Source organism: Podarcis cretensis, assembly GCF_951804945.1.
Source record: "Podarcis cretensis genome assembly, chromosome: 2".
NCBI lineage: Eukaryota > Metazoa > Chordata > Lepidosauria > Squamata > Lacertidae > Podarcis > Podarcis cretensis.
The window spans coordinates 68,430,282-68,455,806 of record NC_137171.1 but is presented as its reverse complement, the minus strand read 5'-3'; the positions used below and the strand labels follow the sequence as shown (position 1 = coordinate 68,455,806).

Here is a 25,525-nt window from a genome sequence, read left to right as displayed (position 1 = left end):
GGCTGTGGTTGGCATCCAACTGTCTCAAGAGACAATGGAGTGTGCCTCTAGGGCTGAAGTCAAACCGCTGCATTAGCAGCACCAACATGACCCATGCAGTCCTGTTATGGAAGTCCTGGACTGCATAGACGACAAGACCCTCAGGCTCACTGATGTGGTCCAAAGGAAAGCAGATAAATATGTTTGGCACCAGCTTGGCTGCAGGAGTTGCTGATTGAGGTGTACAAGGCACCATCCAACCATTTTAGGGACTCCACTCCGGATTTGTGCAGGGCATAGTCCTTAGCCCTTTCTTCTCCCAAAGATATCCTACAAAGGAACAGAGGTTTAAGATCAAAGTTTTCCTTCTCCTAGATGGACAACCTTCCCAGGTGGACAAGCACCATCTGCCCCTCATTTACCTTTGCAGTACATGCAGAGACATCCTTCTTAATGGTTGGATCCACTATTAGTCTCATCTGCTCAATCCGCTGGAGCCTGTCTTCGCATGCAGGGGAAGCTCCTAGCTCACCAAGTGTTTGAGACCCATTGGCTACCCTCACCTGGTTTAGCCAGCCAGTCAAAGCTGTTTCCCAGGGTGTGGCCACTGTTGCATGTTGACAGCTTCTAGGAGCCGCAGGTGAGAGCTAGTTCTCCAAACGTGTCCCCCCACAAGAGGTAGTACCCCTCCCCTAACACCCAATACACCCCAAGGTTAGGTAACAGACTCATAGATCAGGGATGGAAAGGTGGTAAATTGGGATCTACTGGTTTATCTCCACAGTGGTGGTCATAACTACAACAACTGTGCAATTGCTGCTTCCTAGCTCTGGTCATCAGATCATTTGTTTAAGAAAAAGAAAGAACACGGGGAGGGGGGTCTGAAAGAAGGAAAACCCATCTGTATGCCTATGGTCTCCCAAGCACCTCATCTCCCAAATTTCAGTTATCCCCAGGTCTCTGGAGCCCACTAGATACTGTTTGACTCCAGCTCCCTTCAACCTCAGTTAGCATGGGCTGTGGTTTGAGATAATGGGAGTTGTAATACAGCAACATGGGATGTTATTGGCAATGAAGATTACTTCTAAGTGGAGTGTGTTAGATCAGGGATGGGGAACCCATGGACCTCTAAATGTTGTTGGATTCCTTTTCCCATCAATCTCAGCCATCATGGCCAATGATAGGAGCTTATGGGATTTGTACCAGGTCGAGGAAGACTGATATAATATGTGTTTATCTGGTTCAGCAGTCTAATTTCCTTTTTCATGATCATCAAAGAGCTATGTGTTCCAGTGTTTTGCTCAGGATAACTCCAAATGACCTTTGAAACCAATTCAGAAGATTTATTATAATCTAACCTACAAGCAATCCATTTTCTTTCCTAGTTGAAAGTTCAGAATTTATGACAATAAGAAGTAATGTGGCAGATGCTCATGACATACCCTTGGCAAATATCTAAACCAAATAATTGTTTTACCTTCAAACCACACCATCTGATTTCAGTTCCTCCAGGAGAACCACTTGAAGGAGATCATTGTTATATCTCTTATACCACAACCGTGTTGACCTGAGAACATCAAATAAAGCACTGCTTTTTTTTTTTAGCTAAGACTGAACAAATCTGGAGGAAGATGATAACTGATGTCACCAAAGCTTAGAGACTGTCCAGACCAAATGAATCCTTTAGTTCTTTAACTGACAGATGACAGATGTCTGCTTCTGTGCTTGCTTGCTATGCCATGGCCATTCATGGTTTGAATTCATGGCCATAAGGAGGAGCGAGGGAAGATGACAGATCCTTTCTGGAGGACAGGATAGCTAATTGTTTAGTTTGGAGTGGCCAGATCTTCTGGATAGACAAACTTGTTTCCTTCAGAATGTGAACTCACCAATGAGCTTCTCTATGATCTGTTATATTTATTTATTTCGTAAAATGTATATATTGATTGATTGTCGAAAACCTCAAGGCAGTTGACAAAAAAGGGAAAACAATAAAATTATCACTAAATTATACATTTTTTACAAATGTAGTATAAAACATACAAAAGGTTAAAACTGCAGTAAAGTAAACAAATTAAAATTAAAATTCCTACAAACTTTCTAAACATCTGAGTAGGCTTGTCTAACCTTGACAAAAAAGGGAAAACAATAAAATTATCACTAAATTATACATTTTTTACAAATGTAGTATAAAACATACAAAAGGTTAAAGCTGCAGTAAAGTAAACAAATTAAAATTAAAATTCCTACAAACTTTCTAAACATCTGAGTAGGCTTGTCTAACCATCCACAGTTGGTAAAAGGCAATTCTAGTCACTGAGGCTATGTGAGCGTCCCGTGACAGAGCTGGATGCAGAAGCAACACCCAAACTCCAGGCCATAGCTGTCAACTTTTCCCTTTTCTTGTGAGGAATCCTATTCGGAATAAGGGAATTTCCCTTAAAAGGGGGAAAACGTTGACAGCTATGCTCCAGGCCTGCTCCTTCATGGGGAGTGTTCCAAAGGACATGACAACTACTTAGCCACAGTGCCTCTGTCTTGCCAGGATTCAAGCTCAGCTTGATTTTATCCATCCATTTCATCATAGTATCCAGAAAATTGCCCAGATTCAGATCTTATGGAGATCTTATGGAAAATTGCACAGCTTCTCCAGATTCAGATCTTATGGAGAAGTAGAGCTGAGTGTCATCGGCATACTGATGGCACCCGGCCTTGAAAATCCTAATGTGGATTGATATTAAATAGCACTGGAAATAAGATCCATTCCAGCACCCCATAACATAGCCCCCAAGAGGCTCAAAAACAGTATCAGTGCTATTCTCTGGGACTAGGTATTGAAGACAGAATTGGAGCCACTATAATACAGTTTCCCCAATCCAGGAGGATACCATGATTGATGGTATCAATGTAATTGGTATCACATTGAAATAAATGATGGTGCTGCATTGGGCAATCCGCACGTAATAACACAGTGCCCATTTCTGATTTGCACTGGAGCTCCACTGAAGTTATTTAATTTAACTCAAAGATAAATGCAGTAAGCAAGCAGGAGCAAACTTTTTGCACTGCAACATCCCCCTTAGTATGCAGCATGGTCAGTTTGCAGAGGCAGCACATATGTACCAATACATGAAGGGTGGGTGGTGTGCAAGGATGGTCACTTCATCCAGCAGGCAGCCAAGGCCAGTGACAGGGGGATTCGGCAGAGGGACATCAGAGAAGGGCTTCTTTGCAGGACTCTAAGAGCTGCCTGCGGGGACGCAGGTGGCGCTGTGGGTTAAAGCCTCAGCGCCTAGGGCTTGCCAATCGAAAGGTCAGCAGTTCGAATCCCTGCGGCGGGGTGCGCTCCCGCTGCTCGGTCCCAGCGCCTGCCAACCTAGCAGTTCGAAAGCACCTCCGGGTGCAAGTAGATAAATAGGGACCGCTTACCAGCGGGAAGGTAAACGGCGTTTCCGTGTGCGGCTCTGGCTCGCCAGAGCAGCGATGTCACGCTGGCCACGTGACCCGGAAGTGTCTCCGGACAGCGCTGGCCCCTGGCCTCTTAAGTGAGATGGGCGCACAACCCCAGAGTCTGTCAAGACTGGCCCATACGGGCAGGGGTACCTTTACCTTTACCTTTTAAGAGCTGCCTGCAGACCGCAATCTTCAAATTACTGAATTCTGAATTTTTTTTAAAAAGCTTATAAGCATCCTCTTTTTAATTAATGTTTCAGAGGTAGAGACGAATAAATATGTCCATTTTGTTCCCCTCATCTTCTTCTTTTTCCCACTCTTAAAATCAGTTGTCCACATTGCCACATACGTTTCAAAGAAAATGTCTGCACGAAAAATCACCAGCATTTTAGTGTGAATCTGTCCTAAAATGCATACTTTCATATGCAGTTGCCCCAGCTATAATGCATTTTCATGACCATGTGATTTTAGATGTGCACTTTACCCTGACATGGATTTTTATACGCATTACTTGGCTGCAGAACTGCCCTGAAAAATCCTGAGAAGGGTGAATTTCCAAAGATGCCTGTTTTTCGGCTCAAATCTTGCTTTACAAAGTGTGGTTTAGGTGTGCTTGCCTTTACATGCAAACTGAATGGAACATCTCCCTCAACCCTAGTTGGAGGTTTCACTTGATGAATTGCTATTGCCTCCTAGACCTACAGATACCGGAAGCTTGCAGTTTGATTAACAAAACCATTGGAGCAGCTCGAATGTTTTTTCTGTTTTCATGCCTTTTCATTCTTACTGACAGAGAATTTCAACCTGTGGGTTACTGCCGACCTCAACAAATATTCCCATTTGTTTGCAACAACAAAAGACTGGGAGGGTTGCTTTAGATTAGAATCTGCATTCTGGATCTGCACACACGCATATAAATACCCAGTTGCCTTACTGGAACTATCTCTTTTACTGGGACTGGATGTACAGTTGAATAACTGCCTCCATCATGAAGACAGTAGGTGTTTTTGTGGTGCTCTCGCTGGCTCTTTCTTTCCTCTCAGGTAAGCACCTTTTGGTAGATCAGAAGTTGCATTTCAGGCCCACACAATGGGTGCAAAAACATCTCTCATTCATCAACTGAAAAGAGGGAGAGAAATCAATGGGATTGGACATTGTTATGCAATATTCAATGAGATTGCAAGCCAGAAATCACTGGATTGTGTCTACTGGCTCCCTAGAATCTTCTTAAAAGCCTATGGTTGAGCCTTGGCAATGTAAATCGTGTTAGGAGTGGGGATTATGAAATGGGATGAATATTCCATCTCCCACCAAGAGTTTATAAAATTTAGATGTGACAATTTCTTTTCACCCGTAGAAAGAAAACTAGCTGTGAGGGACAATGATTTTGAGAGAATGGGATTCTTTCCACCTACCTTTCTCTGCCATTCCTTTTTTTTTGTGGGGGGCAATAATTTTATTAGTTTTCAATTACAATCCAATAATAGCCTCACTATAACAATATAATTTGGTATTTGAACTTTCTCTGCCATTACTAATGGTCATCTCCAGGGATGCCTTTTCGTTTAAAAAAAAAAGGATGGGAAAATGTTGCAGAAAACTCTGTGCGATGTAAACTTTAGCCCACAAATGTGACTTTTCCTTCTTTCCTGCTTCATCCTATTTAGTGCTAACATCCCCCTAGCCTATTATGTGCCATGTGATGCCGCTTTTGTGTTAGCTAATGGCACCAGAAGCCGATAAAGACATTCTGATTTGGAAGCACTATTTGTCTGTGACTTTGCATCCTTTCCTTTACAACATGAAAACACACTACTGGGCCAGAGAGAAATGTGATCTGCCTAGGACAATGGTAATACAAAAAAACAAACAAAACCAAAGTTAGTTTTGCCATTCCCTTTTGCCTTAGGCTGTGATCGCGAATGGAATTAAAGTCCACAGAAGACAGTGTAGTATACTGTGCTTAGGATCTTAATACAAAATACTCTGGCAGAAGTGCAGGCATATTCATTCATTCATTCATTCATAAGCATTAATAACTCACTTAATATTTTTAAAAACTCCAAGCAATTATACAAGCTGCTACAATTCTGCAAAAGTGTAAAACAGATGTGGCAGCACACGGTGCAGGGTGCAGAAATAATTTTTTTCCAGGAAACTTCAGCTACCTTTACAGTGAAATCTTTTCCATATCTACTCAGAAGGAAGTTTGACTGAGCTCAGTGGGGCTTATTCTCCTTCATTTATAAGACTGCAGACTTGGTAATTAACAACTTGAACTCAGTTTCCTTCAATGACTGCTTTGATCTTAACTGTGTATTTTTTGTGTTCATGTGTGATTTTTTTTATCTTAGGTGTTGACAGTGACAGTGGAAGTGAGGTGCGTTCCTTTTCCCTTTTATTGTGCTTTACATGTTTTGTGGCAGTTGTATGAATGCCTTGCTCTGTAAACAAATGCTTTCCAGACCAGGGTTCTTTACAAGGCTTTTCAACAAGCCCACCCCCACCCCCTGCTCCCAGTGCTCCTCCAGTCAGTAGCATAGCATGGGGTGGGGCACAGCAGCAGTTGCCCCAGACACAAAATTTGTTAGGGGCGCATCATTGCAACACTTGGTGCTGCCTCAATACAGCTACGGGCTTCTGTTGTAAACAGCTTCTCCATGCGAGCCAGGAAGTGACCTCTCCAGACAATGACTCTTCTTTTCTTATTATATATCTATAATTTTCTCCAAAAACCTAAACATGCTTGGATGAATTTATTATAGCTAAAATGGGGAAAGAGGTAGGAGGATGAGGGAATATCGCACAGATATTAGCACAGAACAAAGAGCTGCACACACTTTGAAAAAATAATAGTTCATGTTTCTGACACTCATGCTTAGTACAGAGGTTCATTTCACTGTGATATCTTTGTAGAAATTGTGAGTAGACCAAAAACTACCTAATTCACACTTCTTGCAGCAGTAAGTGAACCAAAAACACAGCTAGCATTAGAAATTCACACTTCCCCCAGTTTTGCAATGCAGTTCTGCAACCCAAACTGTGTACAAGAATGCATTTTTTTTTAAAAAAATGTGCATTAAAATGTATATAGGAGTGGAAACAACATGAAGGTGCATTATATTACGGAAAGCTGCTTGCAAAAACTGAAGGAAAAAATGGTCTATTGTGAAAAATTTGCATGAAAATAAAAAAATATATTGTGAGGATAAACCCGTAAATTGATGCAGAAATGTGGATTACTTAATTTAAGTTTGGGGGAAAATGAGACAGGAACTGAAATAAGCAAATATGTATATGCCTAGTCCTCCTAATTCACAGATGTATAAAATGAGGCAGCTCTCTTCTGTGGTGGCCTCTGTCCTGGACCACCAAGTAGAACCACCGAAAACCAGCCTGCAACAAAGGCACATCAAACTGTTCCATTGAATCATATGCATCTTGCCATGGAAGAGCTAGGCAATATTGCTGAACATCATAGTTATGTATAAATGGAAAGGATCAGATACAACCCTTGTTTTTCTCAGAGGCTCCAGATTTAACAGGGGTCAGCAAACTTTTTCAGCAGGGGGCCAGTCCACTGTCCCTCAGACCTTGTGGGGGGCTGGACTATATTGGGGGGGAGGGGAATGAACGAATTCCTATGCCTCACAAATAACCCAGAGAAGCATTTTAAATAAAAGGACACATTCTACTCATGTAAAAACATGCTGATTCCCTGACCGTCCGCGGGCCGGATTGAGAAAGCGATTGGGCCGCATCCGGTCCCCAGGCCTTAGTTTGCCTACCCGTGCTCCAGAAGATGAAAGAATGAAGCTGATAGGATAAAAAAAAGATCAGCTGATGAAATATTTCTTTTACAGGTCAATTGTGAAAGATATCTAAGGGTTCCGAGACCTGGTGGTATAACACTAGCTTGCCCAAGCATCTTTCTCCAAATCTGTGGCACAGATGGCAGAACTTATACCAGTGAATGCAAGATTTGCCAACACAACCTGTAAGTGTAATAGATATATAGAATGCTCATCTTTGGGTAACAAATAATATGGAGGAGGAATAATAAAATGCAATAAAATTGCCTCCTCCTCTCTTTTTATCCCCTTCTGGACTGCATGGTGGCAGTATGTATACTGGAAGACTTAAGAGGGTTCAGCAGGGTAAAAATGATAGGGTATAGCAGGAGACAACATTGTGAAATCCTAGAGGAAACATTGGAAGCAGATTATTCATGGGTAAACTGAGAAACAACATGATAATGTCTTAGGATCAGAAAATAAATATGGGAAAGGTTCTATTGCGGCCTTAGTTGCCCCAGGCTAGGCAAAAGATTGATTAGGATCTACTGATGAATCTCTGAGTGACTTGTAATACATCAATAAGGATTTGGAGTCCCAATTGTTTAGCAATAGAACAACACAAATGCTCCCCCTGTTCTTAGACTTCTCGAAGACGAGGAAAGCTTGGGGAGGGGAATACTAGGAGTGGATTTCTGTGAAACAGGACTGCTTCCCCCACATACACTGTTTTACACTTGGTTCTCATAGGTGTAGGATGTATTTTAAAAAGAAAGTACAACACTACCTCACCCCACCACAGCATTCATGTGTAAAGTCTTTTTCTACCAGCAGAATGTAAAAAATGTGTTTACTTGTTGAGTTCCACATTCCTTCTCTCTTGTTTTTTCAGAGAAGCTGATGACAATGTTGGCAGGATGCATTATGGAGCTTGCAAGAGGGTAAGCAAAAATGTTTAAAAGATTATGGGTAAAAAATAAAAATAAAAAAATTCAAAATAGCTGCTTTATCATGATGGTAGAATTACCATTTTGTGAATTCAAAGAGAAGACTTCTTTGATTTGTACAGAGCAAAGTTTCAGCAAGTTTAATTAACACACCCCATACTTTCTTCCTTGCATCTTTTGTTATATAAAAAACCCAGTGCAATCCATCTAGATAGCTCTGGTAGAAAAACCTTTCTCTTCTACCAGTGAAATGAAGAAAGTGATTAATGATGAGCTTTTCTTTCTTTCTTTGCAGAAATAATGAGGAGACTCTTACCTTCCAGCATTTCAGAGAATGTTAAGTGCTGATTGATTATCCAGGAATCATATAATCATATAACAATGAATGGGACTTCCTAGTCTAATCTCCCTGCTACATCTCAGGACCATTCACCCACTAGACCCTCATAGATCAACTATGCAAGCAGCAATAATGAAAGAAGACTAGAATCCAAGGATTCATGTGTCATCTTACATCTGTATATGGGGGCTTTTCAGACTCTCAACCAACGACAGTCTCCCCAGCTCCCCAAAAAGATGATTGAAGGTCATTATAATCTCATTAGGGTATAAAAATCTACTTCCAGAAAAGACCATCAGGAATATCATGTACACACATAAAAATGCTTTGCGTATGCATGCTGACCTCTTTGGATCCTAGTCAAAGATACTTGTTCAAAATATTGGTTTCCAAATGTTAACTTGTGTACTTTCTGATCATCCAACATTACAATTTGAGTTGTATTTAATAGTTTCTTTCCAATGACAGAAGGCTCTTTAACCCAGTAGAGGCTTCCATCAGCAAAACAGGAAATGAATGCCAATTTTTTCAACCTCCCACCTCACCCTGCAACTCCCATCACACACACACTCACACAAGTATCTGCTCCAGGAGGTTAGGAGAGGTAGCAAAAAGGCTGCAAGGTGGAGTCTGAATCTTAAAATATCTCCTCCCCTCCCATTCCACAATGTTGGATCAAAGAGTCTTCCATCAGCAGAGAAACAACATTGGATACGCACCTTTACATTTTGTTTTGTGTGAACAATGATCTCATATTCAGATTTTGCTCCAAGATTTTGCTACTGATCTGCTGTCATTTACAGATAACCCACAATATTACCTTAATGGTTTTTGACAGTTCTTTACTTTCCCCTATGTTTGCTCGTTCCTTAATAAAATTTCTTGAAGCAAATTCAATGGCTGTTTTTCATGAATCTGGTTGTATTTCAGAAGTTATTACCCCAGATGGGTCATAACTTCTTTGGATTAATTAGCAATTGATTATATTGAGCTTCATGAAGAAAGGTGATTTGTAACCCCATCAAATCCACAACATGAATTAAGGAAAGGACTCGGGGAAATTATTCAAATAGGACACCTGAAAGCCACTGAAAATGAGGGAAGGGAATCATTGGATAGGCTACAGGCTCAGACCCCTTTCACCCCGAAACATATCCTATAATCCAATTTTTCCCATGGTGATCACAGTCATTCCATCATTGGCTTCAGCTTTTCTGTTTGCATGCTGAACCTCCCAGTTCTAACCTTTTCAACACATGCAGGCAATATGAAACATTTTAGGCCTTAGTGTGTGTGGCACACATGGACCCTGCCCAAGTTGAACAATGCCTGTTAGCTGTGTGTGCTTGGGCTTCACAATCTGCTTGTTTCTGAAGTCCCAGATAACCAGGTAAACTAGGAATTTGGATGAGCCACAGGTGGGCTTCCATGCATGACTGGCAGACTGTTTTGGCAAGGTGAGCATAGGTGAAGAAGAAGATACAGGTTAACTCCAAAGGTGTCTGAAATTCACTGCTCTCCATTTTTAGGAGAACTGCCAGCATTATCAGATCCTTAGAGATGTTGTTTCCAGCGACCTCTTTTTTCCAGCCTGACTCCAGAAACCTCAGGCATAGCTTGCGCCTCTCCCCACTGGCCAAGAGGTTGGGGGTAGAGAGAAGATCTATTCTTTCTGCATTGCTGGCTTACTCACAAAGGTAGCATAGATAAATTAAATTTCTTCCTACGTAATAAGCTGATAGGAATGATTTTTTCAATATTATTTTAAAGATTTCTAATCACAAAATCAAATGTGATCTATACTCTTCCTTGTCCCTGTAAATTTAGCTTCATTCCAAGGTGACTCTTGGAAGAACAAAGGTTTAACTGGTATTTGACAAATACATGATCTCATTTTATTTATACAGTTCATTAATGAAACATTTTGTAGACTTTGGCACCAGAGAGCTGGCATACGGACCGGTTGGTTCAGGTGTGTTTCCTTTGCGTGTTCCCATCATTGTATATGTTGTGTAATTCCTTTGTATTTCAGGCTCGGCTGCCTCTGTATCCTTAGAGCTACTGTGCTTTTCAATTGGAGGAAATCATGACAGCTTCCAGAATCAATCACCATGCAGCAAATTCTTTCCCACACACGTTCACAAACACACCCCTATGGTCAGCCACGTTTTCCCCCCAGCCTCCACCCATTTCCATAAAGTCAACACTTTCTTACCCTTCCTCCTCCTCCTTCACATAAGAGCTTCTGCCAATATTGTTATGAGTTTGGAGTGTTAAGCTGGTTGCCAGACTCCTCGAATCCCTGAATCTAGCAAGTGCTAAAAACTAATCAAGCTAGCTTTTAATGAGCCATTAAAAGGGATCAAGGGGTTTGGTGGGAAATGGCAGGTGGGTGGGGCCTCTCCCTCAACTCACAAATAGTGAGAAGGAGAAAAGCTGGGGTTGAGAGTTTTGGGGGACTGTGAAACCAAGAAACCAAGCAGTTTTGCAATTACAGTGGATATAGAACTTTGTTTTGAAACAAAACAAAAACAAAAAACAACCCCCTGGACTTCTTGCAGTATAGAAAATGATGAAAAATACATGGGAAAGTGTGAAATAACCAGTGCATTTTTTCTAGAAATGTAGTTAATTAAGAGTGCTGGGAACTGTATCTCTTTGAGGGATTAACTATGCTTTCCCAGGATTCCTTGGGGGAAGCCAACTCCTAGGGGCCGATAAAATATTGGAGGGGCCAGGGCCCCCCCAATATTTCATTCAAGTTGGCACCCCTTTATGGTGCGGATGTGACTTGTGCAGGATGAATGCTCAGCAAAAAAAAGTCACCTGGAAGTAACCTATCAATTGTTTTTCTTGAGAAACTGTTACAAGCTGTCTGGCCATTGTACGGGCCAGCCATTTGCTAACAAGCTGGGCACATCTGCCGTGTTAATAACAATCTCCTGGGGCAGTGCATATGTGGACACTTTTTTAAACACCTACATCAAAATCTGAAGGTTTCCTAAGCCAATAGCAACATGAGGGAGAAGATTTGGTGTGCAAAACAAACCAATGTATATACGCGTGTGTGCATGCATGTGACTGAAGTGTTTGAAACACTTGTGGTCAATGGAGTACTCACAAGGATTCATCTGGAACCCAAATTCTCAACCTGATCAAGGCAAAAACACTGGGCTTTAGGCAGGATTCATCCAAGGGCTTGTGCTTGCAGAATGTGGCCTCCTGCTCCTCCTGCACACCCTCTGCACCTGTGAAACTTGCCAGGGAGTAGGTTGGGGGGGGCCTGCAAAGTGTGCAGGGGGAAAGAGGAGGGATCATTTTGTCTGTTAGGTTCACTAACAGGAAAACTTAAGAATATGTGTGTGTGTGTGTGTGTGTGTGTGTGTGTGTGTGTACACATATATATCAAAAGTAATCACTTTGATCCAGCAACAGCACCCACCATCTTTAAGATTTGCCCTCCAGATGAAGCTTCTTTGTGCAAAAGAAAGAAAGAAAGAAAGAAAGAAAGAAAGAAAGAAAGAAAGAAAGAAAAACTAAAGAGCTTTGAAAAACTAAAAGACAAAGTGTGAGATTGGCTTCACTATTATCAAAAAATGGAGGCATACAAATTGGACAAGAAAATTGGCTTCAAGGTGGAAAAATCAAAATTGGAAACAGAACTGTTAGATCCCAAAACTAAGACTCTGTCAAGAATGTATAACTTGCTGTTGAAATGGAATACTCAGGACGAAATGGTGAAATCTGCTATGATAAAATGGGCACAAGATGTGGGACACAATATTATGCTGGCTGACAGGGAACAGTTATGGACCACAGGTATGAAATTTATGGCATGTAATGCCATAAGAGAAAACTTAATGAAAATGATTTACAGGTGGTACATGACACCAGTCAAACTTGCAAAAATTTACCATTTGCCCGATAATAAATGTTGGAAATGTAAAGAAACTGAAGGTACATTCTTTCACCTTTGGTGGACGTGCCCAAGGATTAAGGCTTTCTGGGAGATGATCTATAATGAAATGAAAAAGGTATTTAAATATACCTTCCTGAAGAAACCAGAGGCCTTTCTCCTGGGCATGGTCGGCCAATTGGTGTTAAAGAAGGATATAACTTTTTTTATGTATGCGACAACAGCTGCAAGAATACTCATCGCGAGGTATTGGAAGACACAAGATTTACCCACCCGGGAAGAATGGCAGATGAAGGTGATGGAGTACATGGAGCTGGCGGAAATGACTGGCAGAATCTGAGACCAGGGAGAAGAGTCGGTAGAAGAAGATTGGAAGAAATTTAAAGACTATCTACAGAAATATTGTAAAATTAAGGAATGTTAGAAGGATGTTGGAATGAAGTTATGTGGTTTTAGCAGTAATGGTATAAAGGAGTATTTAAAGATGGATTATTAACAGGTGAGAATGTAAAGTGATAATATATTAAGATAAATTATTAAGATAAAAGTAAAAATGGAAAGGATTTGCTGAAATAACTAATTGAACTAGAATACAAAAAAGGGAGGTGTGAGGAGGTCAGGGAAACAAGTAAATGAAAATTAAGACATGGAAAGGTTGACTTCTTTTTAATTGTTTTTACTTTTTTGTATTTTGTATTTTTTGTTTCTTTTTCTTTTCTTTGTTTTTATTCTTGTAACTTTTTTTTGAAACTTTAATAAATATTATTTAAAAAGAAAGAAAGAAAGAAAGAAAGAAAGAAAGAAAGAAAGAAAGAAAGAAGACAAACAGGTGCAATCTTGCAGATCTGGGATCCCACATGCAACACCACCTGATTGCCCAAAGTTTCAGAAGCTATGCATACTTTTGCCACGTGCATCTTTTGCTGAGAATGTTGCAGCTCATGGTGCAATGATGACATTGCTGTTGCAAGTCACAAGAAAAGAGGTACAAACAGAACTGTTTTACAAATGATGAGACCCTTTTGACCACAGGGCAATACGAAAGAACAGCTTTCCCAACATCTTAGTATGGGGGTGGGTGGGGAGGAAGAGCCTTATTGGTTCAGCATGTAAGATATAAAATAGATATGGTAAAGGTTGTCCTAGGAAGCAATCCAAGCACATTATATACATCAAACACACTTATTCTATCCAATAGTTTTGAAACCACAGGTGTGAAAAGCATGCACCGAGAAAGCAAGATCTGATTGACAGGAGAAAACAAACCATGAATGTGTGGCAGGGGCATATTGGATTTACGTTGTTTGAGGCAATTTGCTTCTGAATACAAGTTACTGGGGAAAAAGCAATTGCTGTTGCCCTCAGGTCCTGCTTACAGGCTCCCATAGGCATCTGTAGGTACACTGTGAGAACAGGATGCTGGGACAGATAGGCCACAGGGACAATCCAACAGGCCTATTCTTATGTTCTTAATAAACCATATTTATTATGATGAAAGTATTGCCCCAGCATATTCGCCTCATTTTTCCTTGGAGATTCTATCTGAAGCTGCATATTCATTCTATTGAGAGCACAGTAGTATGCAAAGATCTTGCAAAACAACTGATACTTTTCAAAAGAAGGAAAATGCAACCAGCATGCTCCAGAAATACAGATCAGATGAGTCTTTTTTACAGTTGTAAGGCAGTCTGTAAACATGAATTCTACCTCATCTCCTTCCCAACCATCCCAGCACCTCTCTCCATCCCACATGCCTTTGCTTATTAGTCACCCATGAATAGTCCACACCAACATGGCATCTCCATCCAGCATACTAGCAGTGGTGTTGCAACGGGGGGGGGGGGGGGCAGTGTTAGTTTCTGTTTGCCACTGAGCAGCTGCTTAGAGTCACAGGACTCTGTTTGCATTCAAGGGACCTTCCAGACTGTTGGAAGTCTCGTGGGAGAAGGGAGACGGATGTGCCCTACTGGTTTCTCTGTTTCCTTTGTTCCTTTGTTTCAGTTGCTCTCTGCTTTCATAGAGAGAGGATGTATATTTCTTTGCTGTCTGCGTAGTAAGAAATAAAGCATAGCGATGTAGCCATAAATCTCATCACTTCCGTGTGCTGCTTTGATTCTCTGCGCAATCGGAACGTGCCTGGAAGCCTCATCAAAGGCTCAGGTCATTAATTATTCATCGGAGGTGATTTTGAAGGCTCAGCCAGAAGATGAGCTTTATCAGCTTGGCCGAGTGGAGATTCTGACAGGCGGCTCGCCCTGGGTTCCACATCTGGGAGGGTGACAAGGGTGCTTGCCCTGCCACCCCAGCCCGGGCAGGGTGGTGCAAGCAGCCATCGCACCGCCTCAGCCGCATGTGTACGGGCCAGCCGCAAACTGCTATGTACAGGGCATGTGCGGTGTCACTACGTACAGCACATGCGTCATACGTAGTGACATCGCACATGCACCCAATGTAGCGACACCCTGCCCTGGGTGTCACAGCGCCTTCGTTCGCCCCTGCATACTAGCAGCTCTCTAGTCAATTTCCCTCTAGGTTTGTGTTTGTTTTAGATTATACCTCTTGACAGGGCTCTTCTTCTCAAAACCCTCTCCAGTTTTGAACAGTACAAATGGTATGTCCAGAGCCTGTAAATGTTGAGGTGTGTGCATATGAGCCCATGGGCAGAAGTGGAAACTAGTACAGTACATGGTAGCTGGAAGTGGGGCCTGTGGGTATGATCTCAATAGTTCCTCCATGCCTCCTTTTTTGATCCCATTTCAAAATCTACACACAGCTACTTCATTTGTGGCATTGAAAATAAACACTTCTCAAGGAACCAAGTACCAAGTATCCAGCTCACTTTTTAAAGTGGAACAGTTGTGTGTGCTTTTTAATTTAAAAAAGTTCCAATAAACAAAAAGCAGAGTTGTTGATTGGCATGAAGAAGGGGGCTCTATTTACTTCTGAAGCAGTGAAATTATATCATTCATCTCTGGAAACCAAAGCAATGGATTGTTATAAAGTGAACTAAGAATGTTATTGTATTTTAGCTCATTTTTATTCAATTTCTTTCTGTGTTTAATATTTTATCTTTGCTATGTCTTATGGTTTAGAAAGTAAACTACCAAGCTGGTTTCCAAATGTCTCTTGCATAATCCTGGATTGCGCACTGAAAGGAAAGTGTGAAAGTTGGTACAGGACACCACAGTCCTTTGTAATAATACATTTCCAAATGTAAAAAATCCTTGAAACTGGGAGATTTCATCATCAAGGCCACTGATACTTCTTTATATGCACGGGAGAGAGGTTAGATCTCACATGAGAAGCCTCTGCTGCTTGGAAGAGAACTAAGAGGTCAACAGATCCAAACCCACCAGCATCATCATGAAGCCAGGCAGCTTTTTCCTCCTCACTTTGATGGTCTTCTTTTTGTACTCAGGTGAGTCATATTTCATATTGTAAAGGTTCCCCTTCTGGAGAGATTTGCATTTTGAGGCTCCCATTATATGTTCCATCTCAGAAAGAAACATAGAATCATAGAATCATAGAGTTGGAAGAGACCACAAGGGCCATCGAGTCCAACCCCCTGCCAAGCAGGAAACACCATCAGAGCACTCCTGACATATGGTTGTCAAGCCTCTGCTTAAAGACCTCCAAAGAAGGAGACTCCACCACACTTCTTGGCAGCAAATTCCACTGTCGAACAGCTCTTACTGTCAGGAAGTTCTTCCTAATGTTTAGGTGGAATCTTTTTTCTTGTAGTTTGGAACCATTGCTCCGTGTCCGCTTCTCTGGAGCAGCAGAAAACAACCTTTCTCCCTCCTCTATGTGACATCCTTTTATATATTTGAACATGGCTATCATATCACCCCTTAACCTCCTCTTCTCCAGGCTAAACATGCCCAGCTCCCTTAGCCGTTCTTCATAAGGCATTGTTTCCAGGCCTTTGACCATTTTGGTTGCCCTCCTCTGGACACGTTCCAGTTTCTCAGTGTCCTTCTTGAACTGTGGTGCCCAGAACTGGACACAGTACTCCAGGTGAGGTCTGACCACAGCAGAATACAGTGGCACTATTACTTCCCTTGATCTAGATGCTATACTTGTCTTGCTGTGTCTCCTTACTGTTTTTTTCCTCTCAGGAGAGAAAGGAACAATGAATTTGCATTAGATTAGCCCAGAATGAATGCTAAAAGGGAAACCAGGTATGACTGGAAGAGTTAAATTATTGGGATGCACAAGAAGGAGGTTTGGAATATCTTGTCAACTCTAGGGAAACATAGTTGAGAAAAGACCTTTTTTTAAAAAAACAACACGACTGTAGCTTTAAACACTCAAAGTAGATATATTATCTACCCATCCTAAAACACTGTCATGACGTAGGTCAGGCATAGCTGCTACCATATCCCAATAGACACACATATATGGAAGCACAGAGTTGGGTTGGAAGTACATCAAATGTTTTTCTCTTCCCATTCTCTTCTCCCTCTTTAATGCTATAAATGTATAAATCCATATACACACTTATAATTTCCTGTCCTTACGTGTGATAGCCTCTGTAAAAAGCCTCTACTGCTTATTACAATACTATAATACATAAATTTGGTAATAACTAACGCAGTTAGCAGAGTGAAAAAGAAAAACCATCTTAAGACCACATTACAGCCTTACTTCCTCCTAAAAGTCTCTAGATAAAGCAGCTGATAATGTAAAGTTCAGCTATCAAAAATGGCTTCATTAAGAACTTTAATGAAGCACATGGGAGCCATTTATTGACTCCTCAACTATTAAGATGTAACATTATTAGTGCTTTAATAGTATCTCCATTTTCATTTAGGAAATAACCAATCAAGGGATCAATGTACCAAAGACTTTATTTTCTGTCCCTTGGCTCAATGAAAGCACTTTAAAAAAGTTTTAAAATACTAAAGGTAACTGCCCCCCTCCCCTCCCCACAGGTACCACATTGTACAGGCAATTTAAAGAAATAACAGGGAATTATAAAGGTCAATGGCTGCTGATCTACAGCATGCTGAAAAATTAGAAAAAGAAGAAAAGAAAATAAGTGAAAATTGTTAATGGTAATTTCTACCTGCTCTGTTCGGAGTAAGAGATCGCTTTCACATCAAAGAAACCTACCTCCAAAGTATGCAAACCACCCCCCACCCAACCTGCTGTCAACCTGTGAGACATTTCTATTTCTCAGACGCCTTTAGAATGCAAACTACTGTTTTCTAGTAGTTCTCACAGCTCCACTTCCTTTGAGGTACAGATGTGTAGCCAAAGAGTCCAATCAGATAACACCCATTTACATATTTATAAAGACTCCTGTAAAATCTCGTATCAATTGTTGCTACTATATATAGTGCTTTTCAAAGTATCTTGTGGGCACAAGCGCTCCACTGCACCTTTCCCTTCAGGAGTCCTGATATATCGTAAAATGTGATTTCAATGTAAATGTGGCCCACATCACACAATCATACCACTTCACAAACTCTTTTCTGCTGGGGTAGCTTAAATCTAAACACACTCAAGCAGCTTGCTGCACTGGAGCAAGATTTCTTCCATATTTTTTAAAAAAGTAAAAAAAAAAAATCCCCAAGACAACAATGCCAAGTGGAAAAAAAAATCTGAACGTTTTCTGCAGAAAGATGGGCCGTCTCCAAATCCTTGTGCCCTATCAGACAAATTAAAGTAAATCAAGCATGAAATGAAGCAGAAGAGCCCCGAGATAAGACTCCTTTAAGTCGTTTACAGATTAGGATAGAGAGAGGTGCATCTGGTCTCTGGCAGTGAAGGAGGCCAGTTTCTCATCTCACAATAGCAGCCTGTGTATAGGATTACCTTACCTTGTCACTGACAAGGGAAAAAGCGCCTGCAGAATGTCTCTAACTAACTTCCTAATGTTCCCAGTTAAGTTCCCTTATTAAAGTATTAACTGTTGCAATGATAGAAATAAATTTTGATAAAAACAAAATAAAAACAGACGCTACTCTGATTTATGAACTGGCCAAGCACTGATTAAACTGGAGTGGGGGGGGTGCTAGCAAGCAGACGAGCCTCTTTGCTTATCTGTCAAGATTTTGCTGCTGGAGAGGTACAAAGACAACTTCCCAACTGGAATCTCTGCCAGAGCCAACCGACTGGTTAAACTGGTATTGTAGCTGGAGCAATTTTTTTTTAAAGGCCTGTTTGTGTCGTTGAGATGGGATTTCATGGATATAAACAGATCGTTTTCTGCAAGAACGAATAGTTCCTAACAGAGACCTATACAGACAATGCTTAACAACTGATGTGCTTCTATCTGCTGTGATTCTGCTGCTACAAACTGAAGAAGCCTCTTCATTGGGAAGTAGGCTTTTACTGGGAGGCGCTGGCTAGCTCACTGTTTATTTCCCCCCTTGGAAATATCCACAACCAAGCCCTCCCCCTTGCCACACCACGCTCAGAAACATAAAGCACAGCTGGCAAGGAGGGACAGAACCTTGCAAATGTGTATTCATGTCATGCTGTGCTTGAACAATGAAAACAATTCATTCTCTGCAGATGGTCAGGCACACCTCTCATGCGACAGTATTCCTCAAGACGACTGGGCCTAAGCTTGCTATCATGTGGGGACAGCATGGTTCAGCAGGTGTCTCTTCCTGTGTGTGCCAGCAAGGAGTTAATAATGCTCCACTAAGGCATGTAGCTGAATGTGCTGGGCTTAGGTCCTTTAAAAATAAAGATGTAAAACTATCTTGGATCTGCTGGTGCTTCTTGTGAAAATAAGCATTAGTCCTGTGTCCTGGCGAAATTCCAATGTGTGTTGCTATAGAATCATAGAATCATAGAGTTGGAAGAGACCACAAGGGCCATCGAGTCCAACCCCCTGCCAAGCAGGAAACACCATCAGAGCACTCCTGACATATGGTTGTCAAGCCTCTGCTTAAAGACCTCCAAAGAAGGAGACTCCACCACACTCCTTGGCAGCAAATTCCACTGTCAAACAGCTCTTACTGTCAGAAAGTTCTTCCTAATGTTTAGGTGGAATCTTCTTTCTTGTAGTTTGGAACCATTGCTCCGTGTCCGCTTCTTTGGAGCAGCAGAAAACAACCTTTCTCCCTCCTCTATGTGACATCCTTTTATATATTTGAACATGGCTATCATATCACCCCTTAACCTCCTCTTCTCCGGGCTAAACATGCCCAGCTCCCTTAGCCGTTCCTCATAAGGCATTGTTTCCAGGCCTTTGACCATTTTGGTTGCCCTCCTCTGGACACGTTCCAGTTTCTCAGTGTCCTTCTTGAACTGTGGTGCCCAGAACTGGACACAGTACTCCAGGTGAGGTCTGACCACAGCAGAATACAGTGGCACTATTACTTCCCTTGATCTAGATGCTATACTCCTATTGATGCAGCCCAGAATTGCATTGGCTTTTTTAGCTGCCGCGTCACACTGTTGGCTCATGTCAAGTTTGTGGTCAACCAAGACTCCTAGATCCTTTTCACTTGTACTGCTCTCAAGCCAGGTGTCACCCATCTTGTATTTGTGCCTCTCATTTTTTTTGCCCAAATGCAATACTTTACATTTCTCCCTATTAAAATTCATCTTGTTTGTTTTGGCCCAGTTCTCTAATCTGTCAAGGTCATTTTGAAGTGTGATCCTGTCCTCTGGGGTGTTAGCCACCCCTCCCAGTTTGGTGTCATCTGCAAATTTGATCAGGATGCCCTTGAGTCCATCATCCAAGTCGTTGATAAAGATGTTGAATAAGACCGGGCCCAAGACAGAACCCTGTGGCACCCCACTAGTCACTCTTCTCCAGGATGAAGAGGAATCATTGATGAGCACCCTTTGGGTTCGGTCAGTCAGCCAGTTACAAATCCACTGAGTGGTAGCATAGTCAAGACTGCATTTTACCAGCTTCTTTACAAGAATATCATGGGGCACCTTGTCAAATGCCTTGCTGAAATCAAGGTAGGCTACATCCACTGCATTCCCTTCATCTACCAGGCTTGTAATTCTGTCAAAAAATGACATCAGGTTAGTCTGACACGACTTATTTTTCAGAAATCCATGCTGACTATTGGTGATCCAGAATCTTCCCTGGTATTGATGTCAGACTGACTGGGCGGTAATTATTTGGGTCCTCTCTTTTCCCCTTTTTGAAAATAGGGACAACATTTGCCCTCCTCCAGTCTGCCGGGACTTCGCCTGTTCTCCAGGAATTCTCAAAGATGACTGCCAGTGGTTCTGAGATCACACCTGCCAGTTCTTTTAATACTCTTGGATGCAGTTCATCTGGCCCTGGAGACTTGAATACATCTAAACTAGCCAAGTATTCTTGTACTATCTCCTTAGTTATTCTGGGCTGTGTTTCCTCTGCTGAATCATTTGCACCAAATTCTTCAGGTCGGGCATTGTTTTCTTTATCGGAGAAGACTGAGGCAAAGAAGGCATTGAGGAGTTCAGCCCTTTCTGTGTCCCCTGTTTGCATTTCACCATCTTCTCCTCTGAGTGACCCCACTGTTTCTTTGTTCTTCCTTTTGCTACGAACATACCCATAAAAGCCTTTTTTGTTGCTTTTAACCTCTCTAGCAAGCCTGAGTTCATTCTGTGCTTTAGCTTTTCTGACTTTGTGTCTACACGTGCTGGCTATTTGTTTGAATTCCTCTTTGGTGGTTTCCCCCCTTTTCCATTTTTTGTACACATCCTTTTTTAATCTTAACTCAGTTAAAAGTTCTTTAGATAGCCACCCTGGCTTCTTTAGGCACCTTCCATGTTTCCGTCTCATTGGTAATGCCTGAAGTTGTGCTTTTACTATCTCCCTCTTAACAAACTCCCAGCCATCATGAACTCCCTTTCCTTTTAGTATTACTGTCCATGGGATCTCACCCAGCACTTCCCTAAGTTTTATGAAGTCGGCTTTCTTAAAGTCAAGAAATTGAGTCCTAGTATGCTTGGCTGCTCCTTTCCGCTGTATAGTAAACTTCAGAAGAGCATGATCACTCGCGCCTAATGATCCTTCCACTTCTACCCCACTAACCAGGTCATCAACATTGGTTAGGACCAGATCTAAAATGGCTGTTCCTCTTGTTGCTTCTCCCACTTTCTGGACAATGAAGTTGTCTGCAAGGCCAGTGAGGAATCTGTTTGACCTTATGCTCTTGGCTGAGTTTGACATCCAGCAAATATCCGGGTAATTGAAGTCCCCCATTACTACTATCTCCCTTCCTTTTGCATGCTTGGCCATCTGTTCCAGGAAGGCATCATCTATGTCCTCCGTTTGGCTTGGGGATCTATAGTAAACTCCCACAATGAGGTCCCTGTTATTCATCTCTCCCTTAATTTTGACCCAAATGCTCTCACTTTGGCTTTGAGGTTCTAAATCTTGGATCTCTTCACAGGTATACACATCCCTGACATATAACGCCACTCCTCCTCCTTTCTTGTCTGGTCTGTTTCTCTGAAATAGATTGTAACCCTCCATTATTACATTCCAGTCGTGGGACTTATCCCACCAGGTTTCAGTGATGCCTATTATGTCATATTTAGTTTGCTGTACCAAGAGCTCAAGCTCATCTTGTTTATTACCCATGCTTTGCGCATTAGTGTACAGACATTGAAGTCCATTAATCATTCCCCCGTGTCTCTTATTTAAGGATTTTTTCCTCCCACCACTAGGTCTGCGTGCTGTTTGCTCCATTTGGTCTATGACATTTGGATGATCATGTTCATCAATTGATAGACTCCTACCTTCAGGAGCACTGTCTTCCTCCCCCACATTAGTCAGTTTAAAACCCTCCTGATGAGGTTTCTGAGATTTTTGGCAAAAACATTCCTCCCAACCGTTGTGAGGTGCAGCCCATCGCTTGTCAGAAGTCCATCTTCAAGAAACTGCAGTCCGTGATCTAAGAATCCAAACCGTTCCTGTTTACACCATTTGCGAAGCCAGCTGTTCACTTCCACTATTTTTCTCTCTCTCCCTGGGCCACGTCGTTCAACTGGGAGGACAGATGAGATTACAATTTGTGCATTTAATTGCTTCAATTTCCTGCCCAGAGCCTCATAGTCTCTTTTGATCTTCTGGAGGCTATTGCTTGCAGTGTCATTGGTTCCCACATGAACCAAGAGGAAGGGGTATTTGTCAGTGGGTTTTATGATTCCTTGTAGTCGTTCAGTTACATCTTGGATCTTAGCCCCGGGGAAACAGCACACTTCCCGAGACATCTTGTCAGGCCCACAGATCACTGCTTCTGTTCCCCTCAGTAGGGAATCCCCTATCACCACTACACGCCTCCTCTTAGGTTTGGTCGGGGTTCTTCCATGATCTGTCCGTTCCAAGGTCGCCTGCACATTCCCTGAGGACTGACTTTGCTGCTCGTCTTCATATACCTGATCGACTGTAATGAGGGAGAGGTCCTCAAATGGAGTCTGCTCTTCATCTTCCATTCTAGGGGATGCATGATGCATGGTTGTTTTTGAGGTTGCTTCCTCGTGCTACTACTACTACTACTACTACTACTACTACTAATTTATTTATTTATACCCCGCCCATCTGGCTGGGCTTCCCCAGCCACTCTGGGTGGCTTCCAACAAAATATTAAAATACAGTAATGCATCAAACATTAAAAGCTTCCCTAAACAGGGCTGCCTTCAGATGTCTTCTAAAAGTCTGGTAGTTGTTGTTCTCTTTGTCATCTGGTGGGAGGGTGTTCCACAGGGCAGGTGCCACTACCGAGAAGGCCTTCTGCCTGGTTCCCTGTAACTTGGCTTCTCGCAGGGAGGGAACCACCAGAAGGCCCTCGGCGCTGGACCTCAGTTTCCGGGTAGAATGATGGGGGTGGAGCCGCTCCTTCAGATATACTGCACCAAGGCTGTTTAAGGCTTTAAAGGTCAGCACCAACACTTTGAATTGTGCTCAGAAACGTACTGGGAGACAATGTAGGTCTTTCAAGACCGGTGTTATGTGGTCTCGGTGGCGGCTCCCAGTCACCAGTCTAGCTGCCGCATTCTGGATTAGTTGTAGTTTCCGGGTTCTGGATTAGTTGTAGTTACCTTCAAAGGTAGCCCCACATAGAGCACATTGCACTAGTCCAAGCGAGAGATAACCAGAGCATGCACCACTTTGGCGAGACAGTCCGCGGGCAGGTAGGGTCTCAACCTGCGTACCAGATGGAGCTGGTAGACAGCTGCCCTGGACACAGAATTGATTTCAGGAAAGGTCCCTGAAATCCCTAAACACAGTATTCTCAGTCATACAAACAAATAATAAATAAATATGGATTGACTTTATAATGTTTATGTTCTTGGTGTTTTGGTTCTAGGTGCTGCCACTGAAGCAATAAATGAACGAGTGAGTGCTAGTTATCTATTTTTATGCTATTTCTCTTTAGTTATTTAGAGTTAAGCTTTGTGATACTGCAGTCCTCATGGATTTTTATTTTATTTTGATAAAGAGTTAAAAAATACAGGTAATGCGCATACATAACACAAAGCAATCACTAAAAGAATAAAGACACATTGCATTGGTCACAGCTTTTAAAACAAAGGAAGTGTTTAAGCGACTTGTGTTCTACTCTGTTATAATTTTTGCAGGTGGAGCTCAAGGCAGTTAACAAATAATTGAATAATAATTGGAGTTAAAGTGTATTAGCTAAAACAGGCTTCCTCAGCCTCGGCCCTCCAGATGTTTAGAGACTACAATTCCCATCATCCCTGACCACTGGTCCTGCTAGCTAGGGATCATGTGAGTTGTAGGCCAAAAACATCTGGAGGGCCAAGGTTGAGGAAGTCTGAGCTAAAACATGAAATAAGATGCAAAGAAACTTACAAATGTCACATTGTTCACTATGGAATTCCCCTTGCAGTCTAAATGTCAAGGAGGGAATAATTCAACAGTGTCATTTACTTTTTCTGCAGGAATATTGTCGTGGGTATCCCAAAGGAGCATGCACCAAGGAGTTTAATCCCCACTGTGGCTCTGATGGCATCACCTATGACAACAAGTGTATTTTCTGCAATGCATATATGTGAGTGTACATTTCACTTATAAAGTACAAATTGAAAAGAGTGAGCAGAGCTACTTTGTAGGCAGCTCAAAATTTGTAAAATATTTGAAGGAAATGCTACAATGAATAAATCCCTGGTGTGGCAATAATACAGTTATTGCAAAGGTAATAATGACCTAATACAGGTGTTGCCCTAGTTGTGGATTTTGGAAGTGTCAACTCAATTTTAAAAAAATGACATAAAATGACATTTTTAAAAGGAGAATATTTCACAAAGTGGTGCTGCAGCAAATATATACAGCAAGAATTAACTTGCCTTATTTAGCTATCATGGTGCCAGGTGGGGGTGGTATTTCATTTTTTTTTAATAAGATATTTATTAAAGTTTTCAAAAATGATACAATATAAAACAAAAAACCCCTGGTATTTCAGGTTAGTTCACATTTTAATGCAAAATTACCTAATTTACATTTCACAAACCAATACACAAACGGAAACAAAGCTATCCTTTAAAATTCACGTCTGTAAATTTTGTGATGCAGGTTTCCAGCTTAAGAAAACTGCAAAAATGTGTAAATTGGGAAAACAATACAAACTTTTGAGGGGGCAGGAGTTTGCACAAAAATGCTCTCAATTTTTATGAAAATGACAGATTGATTCAGTAACATGAGGCACTAGATTTAAGACTTCAGAAATAAGAAAATGAGAGAAACCCAAACTGGCATATTGGTCCATCTCTACTCATCATTGTATTATTTCTGTTTACGGAGTAATGATGAAGCATGCATCTTTTGGATTATCTCACTGAGTTCCTGGTTTTGTCTTTCCTTCATCAGCGCAAGTGGAAGAGTACTGAGACTGAAGCACCTTGGAAAATGCTAAAGACTAAGGAACATCTATTGAGGGAAATGTCCCTTTCTCTTCATGCCGCACTCATACCATGACCACAAAGAAATATATTCTTCCTTCTGCTTATACTTTGCATTGCTAGCTAGTGAATATCTTGCAAGATCTTAATTTGATTAATCAGTAAATAAGCTAAGCAGCATTATAAGTCTTGTATTGTTCCCTTGGGACAAACATCTCTCAGTATATTTATTTATGTTCTGTTTGTTTAGCCTATTATCTAA

General features: G+C 41.6%; 2 protein-coding genes across 2 annotated transcripts; both read left to right on the top strand.

The window, feature by feature from the left end:
• The first annotated feature begins 4,365 nt into the window (after positions 1–4,365).
• LOC307209555 (trypsin inhibitor ClTI-1-like) lies at positions 4,366–9,391 on the top strand. The gene is made up of 5 exons (XM_079964730.1): positions 4,366–4,475; positions 5,787–5,812; positions 7,296–7,429; positions 8,119–8,167; positions 8,469–9,391. The coding sequence occupies exons 1-5, from the start codon at positions 4,421–4,423 to the stop codon at positions 8,472–8,474; spliced, it is 270 nt and encodes an 89-aa protein (XP_079820856.1). The 5' UTR covers positions 4,366–4,420; the 3' UTR covers positions 8,475–9,391.
• A 6,214-nt stretch (positions 9,392–15,605) lies between these two features.
• LOC307211603 (ovomucoid-like) lies at positions 15,606–25,443 on the top strand. The gene is made up of 4 exons (XM_079968353.1): positions 15,606–15,847; positions 23,712–23,740; positions 24,307–24,416; positions 25,232–25,443. Exons 1-4 carry the CDS (start codon positions 15,793–15,795, stop codon positions 25,275–25,277), a joined length of 240 nt encoding a protein of 79 aa, XP_079824479.1. The 5' UTR covers positions 15,606–15,792; the 3' UTR covers positions 25,278–25,443.
• The last annotated feature ends 82 nt before the right edge of the window (positions 25,444–25,525 follow it).